General features: G+C 34.0%; 1 protein-coding gene across 3 annotated transcripts in view; it reads left to right on the forward strand.

Annotated features, from left to right (window-relative positions):
* The window catches only part of LOC122142204 (piezo-type mechanosensitive ion channel component 2-like), a 75,478-nt gene that overhangs the window by 25,816 nt on the left and 37,165 nt on the right, over window positions 1-12,497 (forward strand). For all 3 annotated transcript variants that reach the window (XM_042751954.1, XM_042751952.1, XM_042751953.1), the window contains exon 3: window positions 7,483-7,608. In XM_042751954.1, the coding sequence (XP_042607888.1) occupies window positions 7,483-7,608 (126 nt within the window). The remainder of the gene's footprint in view (window positions 1-7,482; window positions 7,609-12,497) is intronic.

Consider the following 12,497-nt stretch of genomic DNA (forward strand, 5'->3'; position numbering starts at 1 on the left):
AAAATTTTTAGTAGTTTTATATTTTTTGTCCTTTACAGTTTTTAAACTGTATTTATTTTTAAACTAATTTTTAAATCTAAATTTTATATTATATTTTTCAGTTTTATTTTTTTATTTTTGTATTTTTAATTTTAATTTTAGTTAAATTTCTAGTAGTTTTGCATTTTTGTCCTTTAGTTTTTAAACTGTATTTCTTTTTAAACTAATTTTTAAAACTACAGTTTTTTTTTTTTTTAATATTATATTTTTCTGTTTTATTTTTTATTTTAGTACATTCAATTAACCTTAATGAAAATTAGAAGTTTGTTACAACAAATTATTTTTATGGTTTTATGACTTTTAATGTTATTCTCATACTATTACAACTTATTTTAATTTTATTCTCAAAACTGTATTACTTAAATCTCATAATGTTGTGATTTTACTCTTTAAACTGGGCTTTTTTTTTTTTTTTTTTTTTTTTTTTGTAATCATGTGTTGCATTAAAAATGTCACTAAATGTGTCCGTGCAGAATTTTACTTCTGAAAGTCTCATGAAAGACTCGACCATCATTTGAGCCATTGCTGTTGCACACATGGAGCTGATTTGAGGACAGCTGTGGGTCTCTTACACACAGCACTGATTCGGCCGATGGCTGAGGGTCACGGGTTCAGACGGTGGACAGATGAAGATGTTTCCCATCTGTGCAGCTGATTTTTACCCCACTGCATGCTTCCGGCATCATGTGACGTGATTCTCAGTCTGCAATCCATCATATAATAGAGACAAACATAAAGCACCATGTAGCTTTTTTACTGGGTAGGTTTAAATTATTTGCATGTGAGAAAGATCAAGAAACACTGAGTAATAAACAAAAAATTAAGGGTGTTGTTTGACACCACATGAAAAGTTTAGAGCTTGTATATGTATACAGTATATACATATTGTATATGACATTTTTAAAGTCAGAATTGTGACAAAATTTAGAGGAAAAAAAATATAGAATTGTAAGATAAAAAGTAGCATTTATTTGTTATATAGTTATGTAGCAAGTGAAATCTTCTCTGTGTCCCACTGATGAAAGAAAGTGATTCACGTTTTTGTTTGACATGAGGTTGAGTGAATATTTGGGTGAGCTAGCCCTTTAAGTTTTTGTTGGAGAAACATTGATGTAATGAGAACATTGAAACCCCGTTGATCCCAGTAGAAAGAGAAGTATAAGTGCAGGACAAAGAGATGATGTGTCCTCTCGAGGCAAGAGGGTTTCCTGAGGAAACAGAGCTCAGTGGAGAGCTCGTCCGAACCTCACTTCCTCAGGAAGCAGCTCAGCGATGGTTCACAGGTCCTCATGGGCAGTCGTCTTCATTTAATCACTCCTTTATTTTTGGAACGCGGTCAGTACCGAGGAAATCTTGCTGTTGGAAGTTCATCAACTTTAATCTACTTGCAATCTGACCTATATTTCATGGGGCCGTTGATTTTTAATGTTCCTGAAAAAAGTCTCTTCTGCTCACCAAGGCTGCATTTATTTGATCAAGAATGCAAAGAAAAATTTGAAATATTATTATATTTCAAAATAACTTATTTCAATATGAATATTTATTAAAATGTAATTTATTTCTGTGATGCGCAGCTGTATTTTCAGCATCATTACTCCAGTCTTCAGTGTCACATGATCTCTTTAAACTGTCATACATTTTATTTTTCATGATTTACAGATGAATAGAAAGTTCAAAAGAAAATAATTTTTTTTTTTTGCTAATCTCTTTACTGTCACTTTTGATCAATTGAATGCATTTTTGCTGAATACAAGTATCAATTTCTTAAAAAAAAAAAAAGTTATACTGACCACAAACCTTTGAACCGTGGTGCACATATTATACAAAACTTGACTCAAAGCATGTTTAAGCACTGAAATAAGAAATGAGTTCAGGGAAATGTGAACAAAAAGAGGAAAATGTAATACTTCACTCAGAAATACAAATTCTGTCTTCATATAATCACCCACATTTTAATAAAAATGTCAATTTTGGCTCATTGTTCATTGAGATCTCACAAATTCCTAGATTGTTAAAAACTAGCTAAAACATCTGAATACAACATGCAAGTCCAGATCACTGTCACGAAGGACACCAGGACATCAGAACAGCTGCTTCAGATGCATTGTGGGTAATATATCACAGACTGAACTGAGTTTACCTGCTCTCCAGTGCATTTCTGCTGTTTTCATGTTAGTCCCACATTTCTGAGGCCAAACCGTACGCTGTATAACACTGTTGTAAAACAGAGTTTGATAAGTCTGTGGCACCAGACCGGAGTATAAATAACCATAAAGCACTGACGCTGCTATATATCTAGTATGTTTAAAGAAGGAAACGTTGGTGAATTAGAGACTGCTAAATGAACTCTACAGTCCTGGATCTATTTCACACCCACACAGCTTCATTTGCTTACTTTCTTTTTAATCCTTGCTGTATGTGTAGAGAAGTCATTTATATAACAGCGTTCTGATCTAATATGGGTCTGTAATAAACTGTGCCAGTAAGAAAAGGTCAGACGAGACTTTTCCTGCGCTACAGAGATTTGCTGGGGTTTTTATAAATGAATCAGAGCTTGTGATGATTCACTTTCTCGACACGTAAACTCAGGAACCAGATGCTGAGCGAAACACTGACCAAAGTATCTGGGAACAATAAACAACTATTCAAGCTTTTTGGTTTTAAAAAGTGCAAAGTGTGAAATAAAGCAGCGTGTTTTAATTCCGTGATTCACGTCAGGGGTTAAAGCAGAAGTTTAGAATTGATTTGTGTGTATTTATCAGGAATATAAATAAATAAATAAATAAATAAAACAGAAAAATATATTTAAAAAACCTCTAAGAGTTTAAAAAAGAAATGCAGTTTAAAAACTGTAAAGGACAAAAATGCAAAGCTACTAGAAGTGCAACTAAAATTAAAATTAAAAATACAAAAATAAAAAATAAAACTGAAAAATATCAGTTCACCAACTCAACTGTAGATTGATTGCATGTACACCAATAATGTGTATGTTTATAATAATTTCACATTGATTTGTGAACTCAGGTCATTTTTTTCAGAATTAAGAGTCAGAATGATCTGTTTTATAATTATAATCTTAAATCTAGCTCGAATATTTATCTTATATTTATCTTAAATCAATTTGAATAAAATAAAATAAATAATATCCGTATCTTTTGTGTTACTGATTTAAAGGTGTTGTTTTTCTTTTTATTGTTTTTGTTTTAAACTTTTATTGTTTTATATTTTTATATGTATTATATTATATTTTTATATTTTTATTCACAGAGTACACTTTTAATCAATCAAAAGTGACAGTAAAGCCATTTAAAATGTTGCAAAAGATTATATTTCAAATAAATGCTGTTCTTTTAAACTTTCTATTCATCTGTGAATCCTGAAAAATAAAATGTATGACAGTTTCACCAAAAAATATTGTGCAGCACAACTGTGTTCAACATTGATAATAATCAGAATTATTTCTTGAGCAGCAAATCATCATATTAGAATGATTTCTGAAGATCATGTGACACTGAAGACTGGAGTAATGATGCTGAAAATACAGCTGCACATCACAGAAATAAATTACAGTTTAACAGAGATTCACATAGAGAACAGCTAGTTTAAATTATAGTAATTTTATTTACAGTATGTACTGTGCATATAATAACCATGAAACTCTACCAGACTTCAGTAGTTGCTCTCTGGCTTAAAGTAATTGTAGTGTAAGAATGAATTGATTCAAATCAATTATGTCAATTATGAGAGGAGACACATTCCCATAAGAGTAACATTTTATAGCTTGCGTGATTGAATTTGACTCTGTCCTGCTCATTGATGTCAATTGTGAATCTCCGATTTTCCATTTAAGTCCCTAAAAGCTTTTGGAGATCTGATGGTATCGACTGAGGTTCTGCTGTCGTCAGTGCTGCTGCACTGTCTGTGTGTTGCGGTCACTCGATCAATAGTTATATCCACAGATAGTCCCTTTATAAAACTACAAAAGCAAGCCAACTTCAAGCCAAGGGGATGTTTGACGGTCCAAACCATCTGCAGCTTTCAATTTGGCAATACTGAATACGATTACAAGTCTGGCCCAGTTTTTGCAGCTCCCAGACAATGAACACACATTTTCACCATTACACACCGCACACAAACATTGAGACTCGTTCGGTCGCCTGAAATGGATGCAGTGGCTCATCGGGGAACAGAATAATGAGAAACCGCGGCTGAACGTGCCAGCAGAGCAGCCTTTAGTCCTCCGCCGCTAAATAACAAACACATCTGGTCCATATTTGCGCTTCCTGTGCTGGTTTCGCCTTTCTCAAACTCACTTCAGCTTTTACTATAATTCCTGCTGCACCTCATAATGGCTTCAGTACATGATCGGCGCTCTCCGTTTGCTCACAGTCGTCATCGGCACATATTCCATCCACCGAATGATTGACTAATGCGTTTTTTCATCACTCTACACACTTAGTCAAAGGAAAGCCTTTGCTGCTGCTGAAGAGAATGTTTTCTAATTAGGCTAATCGCCTGAACGCACAGTAAAACTGACGGCATGCGCAGACCTGTAAAACATTTTCATAACAGTAAACCATTGTAAAGATCATAAAATCTTGGCAGACAGCGGTTTCCGATTCCTCAGGTGCTTTAGACATTATTATTAGTAGGTGTTAATACATTGATGGAGACAAGTGCTCCAAAAATTCATATTTGTCTGCTTTCTGCACAGTACTTAGCTGAAACTTGATTGTCACAGATATGTTTGTTCAGTCATTTCTTTATTAGTTTTAAAACCCCATAAAATGGTTTGATCAACACAAATGTTTTCCTGTATTGATGTAAATATTCAATAGCCTTTTGCTTACAATACAGCTATACAGCAATACATCATATATAAAAAAATATGAGATGATGTTATCTGGTTAATTTTCCTAGATGGGAAATTTACACTTACCACTGTAGTAAGTATAAATAGAAAAAAGTCTCTCCTGTTCACCCAGGCTGCATTTATTTAATCATAAATGCAGTAAAAAATATGAAATATTATTAGAATTTAAAACAGCTGTGTTCTGTGTGAATCTCTGTTAAACTGTAATTTATTTCTGTGATGTGCAGCTGTATTTTCAGCATCATTACTCCAGTCTTCAGTGTATGATGATTTACTGCTCAAGAAACATTTCTGATTATTATCAGTGTCAATTTCACACCTCAAAAATTTTTGTGGAAACACAGTTGTGCTGCATAATATTTTATTTAATACATTTTATTTTTCAGGATTCACAGATGTTTAGAAAGTTCAGAAGAACAGCATTTATTTGAAATAGAAATCTTTTTGAACATTATAAATGTCTTTACTGTCACTTTTGACCAATTTAATGCATCTTTGAAAAAAAAAAAAAAATTATAATAATAATAAAAAAATTCATTTATCAACAACAACCAAAATTGTTTTAGACTAAATTATGATCAGTAGTGTATATATAGGTTTATTTTGTTAACTTTAAGGATACTATCATATAGATTACATCAACAATCATATATAAAAGCCATAAAATAGTGGATAATTAGACCAAAAAAAAAACAAAAGGGTCCAACAAAGCCACTTTTTTCTAGTCCTTTCTAAAAGTTGTCTAATTCTATAATGAGGAAGCATTTAGCCTTGGTTCTGCTTCCTAACGTTTTAAGAAATCGAGTTACGGTGTGCTACGGAAACAGCCGCGTCTGAGGACTGATACATAATATTTCATCAAAATCCACAGGGAACCAAACGATCCGCTCTCATTACCTCTGATATTTTAAATATGACCGTAAACGTGCTCTTGTGAATTAATGAGGTCTGCATTTAATCAAAAGAGACTCTCTTGCGCTCGCATGACCAAGATTTAATAATAACTAAAAACACACAAACATTATACATGTAATAATGTTTCAGACCTGGTTTTCTACCTCAGCCACTTCCTTGACCACCGTTTACAGACGATATTGCTTCCAAAGCCTTCAAAAATCGAATACAAACACATTTCTTAGCATTTTTGCCCATGCAAACCCTCAAGTAGGGTGAAATTTCATCCCGCTTTCTTACAGATACTTTTAATAATCTTTAATTTGTGATATGATCTGACCCGAATTGACAATTAAATTAAGCACTTATTGGTTTGCATACAGTATGATGTCATTTCCTCATTTGGGCCGGATGGGTTGTGGTTGTTTTTTAACATCATCAAATTCATGCTTGATGCTATCTGTGCTACTCCCAGCATCCTTTGATAGCGGACCAACACCCACCCAACCCAAACCCTTCTCTTCTTTCATAAAAAATATTTAAATGCATAAATCTAAACTCTTTTTGACCCAGTTATGGCCTGCATTACTCACAGCGTTGTTTCACTTAGATTTTTCTGAAATCGCCACGGCTCTGAACTCACACTGAGCCTCGTGATCCTAAATGATGAACAGCCCAAACACTGCCAAAGATATCAGCGCTAAATGAATGCCCAGAGCGAGAGAGAAACAGAGAGAGCTGTAATACAAGGGTGAGTTCCCGCTAATAGCAGTGGATTACTGCAGCTCTTTTCTATTAAGAGCAGAAGGACAGGTTCAACTCGATGAACTTTCACCCTGAGACGTGGAGTGATTGAATTTGGACTGAAACCATAAGAATCTGGAATATTACAAGTCATTGATTTAGTAGTTCTTCCTCTGTAACAGTCAACAGGATTTGATGTTACGACCTAAATTAATAGTTCACCTGAAAATAAAAAATTGTTAAATCTCACACATCATAAACAAATCCGAGATGTAGAGAAGTTTGTTTCTTCATCAGATGTGGAGAAATGTGTCATTGCATCACTTGCTCACCAGTGGATCCTCTGCAGTGAATGGGTGCCGTCAGACGTGAGAGACAACAGGAGATGGACTTTTTCACTGGAGGAAGCACTATTATGGATTATTGACTCGAAAGCAATGGTTTAAAGCTACAAGTGTCTTAATAATGGATGTTTTTATCAGCTGTTTTTCTCTCCAGAAGTTATGACCAAAAAAAATTTCATAGCATACATTTAAGAGACAGAGACGCAATGACACATTTCTATAAATCGTCCAGTGTCTGCAGTGTTTCTCTCCAGAAGTTATGACCAATAAAAATGTCTTTGTATATGTTTAAACTAGATTTGCATTTATCTAATCCTCTAATCATCAGCAAGAGTCTATTCCTCTTCTCATCTCCAGTAGGTTTGTTGTTGTTCTGGTTTTTACGTTTCTTTTTAAAATTGTGAAAAACAAGCCAGGCCAGTGTTGCCTGTGGACCAGCTAATTAGTTCCAGACAGATACAGTACATGCATCCTATGCTGAACAGGGAATCTTTCACGCACTTATGAACCAAATTACTGTGTACGTTGACTTTATTTATGTTGCAGATTGTATGCACAATGTGTGTATTAATTATTTTCTTTCAACAGGTCACACGGGGCGCTTGCTGAAATCCCTGTGCTTCACCAGTATGACGTTCCTGCTGCTGCACATCATCTACCAAATCACAATCAACAGTCTGTTAGCAGGAGACAACATCGAGCCCAACTTCAACTGTGAGTACTAGCTAGATCTAGCTCTCCGCTGCAGATTCGTAAACCAGACTAATGCATTAGATGGAGCCGGTTGAGATCAGGTGGTAGAGAAAACCGGTTCGATCTGGTTAGTTGATTTAACCAGTTAAACATAATGAACCAATCAAACACTTCTGCACTTGTAGTATACAAAATATTGGTTTCATAACAGAAGAGAAGAAACAAAACCAAAATTCACTCTATGATAGTAGGTGGCGCTATTGGAAAAGCAAAAATAAACGGGCTGAATGAAAATGCAGATTCACTCTGTGATAGTAGGTGGCGCTATTGGAAAAGCAGAAATACCCTAGTGCACAAAGTGCTGCACAACTTTCTGTTTCTGTTTCAAACAGCCGTTTAGATTTTGTGTATTTGCAATGAGAGAGAATCTCGAGTTCTTTTTCTAGTTTCATCCTCTGCTATTCACTGTCACTGAGCAAAACTGTGCAGATCTTATTGGTTGCCCAGTTTTCTTCACAACCTGTAGCGTACATTTTACGGTGAACGCAGACGCAGTAGGCTAAAAACTTTTTTGGCTGTTGGTGTTAATAACGTGTTTTAACGTCGGTAATAATTTAACCACAAACAATGCATCTAATATTCTCTCTGAATTTCCATGTTCCCTTACGAAAATTAGCCATGGTTTTACTGCGAATAAAAACAAAAATCATGGTTCTTGTAACCATAGATGGCAACCACCAATTAACCATGTTTTTTATTTTTATTTTTTTTTACTTTAAATAATAGTTTACACATAAGCATTAAGATAATATTTTTGTGGTAATAAAAACAGACAACAACAGCCTTTAAAATGACTTAAAAGGCATTATATAAAAACAATATATAAACATTCTTGAAACATTTATATAAAGTTTATAATTCAAATATCTACAATCTTTCATTTTTGGCCACCGTTTTGCATAGAAATGCTACAGCCTCTATCTTCAAAAACATGTGGACATCACAACCCTTACAAAAATCAACCATGGTTTGGAAAAACTGCTCAATTTTCTTTTGTGTGATTTCTGAATGCTTGAGACTATAAAATCAACCAGTCAACTGTATTAATACATTTTATTTTATTAAGATTAGTTTTTATAGTTTTTATTAATGTTTTGGATAAGTTTTTATTTTTGTCATTTTTTAATAGTTTTAGTACATTTTTATTTCAGTTTTAGTTTTATTCATTTTAGTGTACCATTTTGGTATCAAGTTAAACTAAATGAAAATGAAAAAATCTTGCCTTGGCAGTTAGCTAAAATAATGTTTTAATGTTTTTTTTTTTTTGTGTGTGTGATTGTTGTGTTTTTTTGTGTGTGTGTGTGTGTGTGTGTGTGTGTGTGTGTGTGTTTTCACGTGTTCTGACTCACAGCCTGTAAGTACATTTTTATATTTAAATAATTTGCCAATGACGATTCAAACACGAGTTTGGAGCAGTTGAGTAGGCTTGTTGTTTGTTGTTTCTCTGATCACAAATGCAGACATGGTTTAAACAGCGCGATAAATAAAACGCGTAGAAAGACAGCATAAGTCATTATAATCAGTAATTATGTCTCCACTGGATGCAACAAATGCCTCGTTTGTAATGGGTTTTACTGGATTTGTCTCGTCTAGTGATGTCCGGATCTTTTTTTTTTAAAAAAACTATATCCGATCTTCTTAGTGAAACCGCTCGAACCAGTTCACCAAATCGAACCGAATCTTTGAAACAATTCGCATCTTGTGCTCGATAAACTAAGTTATTCAGTTTATAAAGGTGCCTGACACTCCCTCTGACGTGACATAAACCAATATCCTGAGTTATTCAGTTACTCCTAACAGTACACTGACTGCACTGCTAAAAGAAAGCGATGATGGGATGTGCTCGAGCAGAGCAGCTGGACTGAGTCTCGTGCTGCTGGGACACGCATCACAGTATGGTGAGGGGCGTAACATTTCTGTCACACGCTTGAGGTATTCAGCCAATCACAACGCACTGGATAGCTGGCCAATCAGAGCACACCTCACTTTTCAGAACGATGAGCTTTGTTAAAATCGATGCGTTTCAGAAGGCGGAGCATAGAGGAGAAACAATAATGTACAGTATGTGGAAAATAATGTGTTTTTTGAAACTTAAACCACATAAACACATTTCATTACACCAAATACACAAAATAATGTTCTTTTTAGCAACATCATATGACCCCTTTAAGTTTTCATGGTTTTAGTTTGGTCAACTATTGTAACTTTTTATGCAAGGAAAAAGTCTGAATTGTAAAATAAAAAGCAAATACTTTTTTATTTTTTTTTCCCTTTGGAAAATTTTTTATTTATTTTCTGTAAAAAAAAAAAAAAAATATATATATATATTTATTTGAAAACTAATATATATATATATATATATATATATATAATTAGCTGCTAGCTAAAATAAAAGTTTAACATTTTATTTCAGTTTAAGTTTATTTAAGATCTTTCTTTTTTATTAACTCTTTCCCCATCAAACATGGAATTTTCCGAGTTTTTGCTGTTATACATTAGGGGGCACTATTACGCATCTCCTGAATGAGTGCCGATCAAAAACACAGACCAGGAAAATGCAGAAAGGAGCGATCTCATATGTAAGCATATGCATGTGAGCAATAATGTGATCAACACTAACAGCATATAAATGAAAACTGCCCAGAGTTTTCAAACTGTTACAGAGTGAAATGTGGATCCAGGAAGAGGTAAAAATGTATTGCATGTTCAGCTATTCATACAATACTCTGGGGGGACATCACATTTTACTGAAAATCAGCAAAAACGCTGGCGGGGCTGGCAAATTTTTTCAAAATCGATGGCAGGGAAAGAGTTAATGGTTTCTTATCAGTTAACTATAATAACTCTAGTTGCAACTTGAGTTGTCAGTGCCATTAACACATCATCATTAGTTTCAGATTGAGGACTAAAATGTTCTTTGCTCCCAAAATCCATTAGCCACTAAAATGTGAAGCCAGTGAGAGTGTATGTATGAAAGTTTGTGTGAGGATAGGCTAGTTTGAGTAGTATAAGTCAAGTTACGTGCGATTGCTTAAGCTGGAGGTCAAACGCATGCCTGGATCATGTTACCCCATAACCAGACCTGCACACAACCAGAGCCACTTTCTCCAAGCGTAAAAGCCACAACATCTGCCTTCAAGATGGAGGCAACTTATTACAAAGAGTGAAGGAGCCAGACATGACAGAAGAGCTCTCAAACAGGACGGCCGCTGCTCTTTCTTGTGTCTTTGCATGCAGAAAAAAATCATGATACTGTAGAAGGGGCTCTTGATTTGCTAGCGTTTCTTTAAACACTCGTGCAAATGCTTGAGCTTATGCTGTCCAAACAACTACATTTGTTGAAAGAAACTACACCCTTCACTTTTAAATAAAGAGAATCTGTAAATTAAATGTATTTGGATTTTTTCATGCACTGGTGAATTTTAAGGTTTGGGTTCGCTCTACATTTCTGTATTCACTAATACATTTGTATATACTGTATGTTCAGAGGTTTGCGGTTTGTAAAGGTTTTTAGCCTCGTCTGCTCAGCGAGGCTGCATTTATTTGATCAAAAATACAGAAATATTTTGAAATCTTATTAAAATTAAAAATAAGTGTTTTTATTTTTATGGAAGCTTGTTTCCGACACAGAATGAATAAAACCGTTAATTGTTACATTTTATCTCACAATTCTGAGGTATATGATATAGAAATTCAGAATTCTGACATTCTTTTTGGTAGTTCTCACAATTCTGCCTTTTTCTGGCAATTGTGAGTTTATATCTCAACAATTCTTTGTTTATATCACACAGTTTAGTGTTCTTTGTTTATATCCTGCAATACCTCACAATTATTTCTCAATTCATTGCAAATCTTTGTTTATATTTTCCAATTATTTGTTTATATTTCACAATTCAGCGTGTACTGTATATCTTGCAATGCTGCGTTTATTTTCCGATTCTTTATTTATATCCCGCAATTCTGCATTTATTTGTTGCAGTTCTTTGTTTATATCCTGCAATTCTTCACTTGTATTTCGCAATTCAGTGTTTATATCTTGCAATTGTTTATATCCTGAAATTTAACATTTAAATCTTGAAATTCGCTATTGTTTATATTAACAATAATTCTAAGCAATTCAATTATATCTTATAATTTCAGCATTTATTTCTTGCAATTATTCGTGTATGTCTTACGATCTCACAATTCTTTTTTTTTCTCACAGTGGAGGAAATTTTAAAGTCAGGAATGACAGGAAAATTCTGAATTGTGAATTTTTAGAAAGTTCAAAAGAAAAACGTTTGAAATAGAAATCTTTTGTAACATTATAATATCTTACTGACACTTTTAAAGAATTTAATGCTTTCTTGATAAATACAAAAAAAAAAAAAAAAAAAACTACCTTTTTTTTTTTTTTTTGATTCAGGGTACTCATGAATATAAGGACTTTTCTTATGGGTGCGCACACATGTTAGTGGAAGCCAAACCTCAGGGCTAATAGGAGCCAAAAACAACAGCAGGCATATGAAGGAGATCTGAGCCTGACTGCATTAGTGTTTGACTGAACACACGCTTACGCCATGCATTACGCAATCCATAGGCTCATGAAAACCTACCCAACCATTTGATATAAAAACTTTTATCAGCCATGGAGAGCAATGACTAAGCATTCAAGAAATGAGAAACTGATCTTGAGTTTTGTAAGAGAAGAATGGATGCCAGCTTAAAACTAGCATACACATCATAAGACTTTCTAAATTTCTCTAAATGTCCTCTCTTTGGCCTCAACAAACAAACATCATACACGCACTTTTCATTGTCTCTTTAGCTTCCTTTCTTTTATTTCAGTGTTTGTAAGGCAGCAGTGCATT

Source organism: Cyprinus carpio, chromosome B24 (genome assembly GCF_018340385.1).
Source record: "Cyprinus carpio isolate SPL01 chromosome B24, ASM1834038v1, whole genome shotgun sequence".
Taxonomy (NCBI): Eukaryota; Metazoa; Chordata; class Actinopteri; order Cypriniformes; family Cyprinidae; genus Cyprinus; species Cyprinus carpio.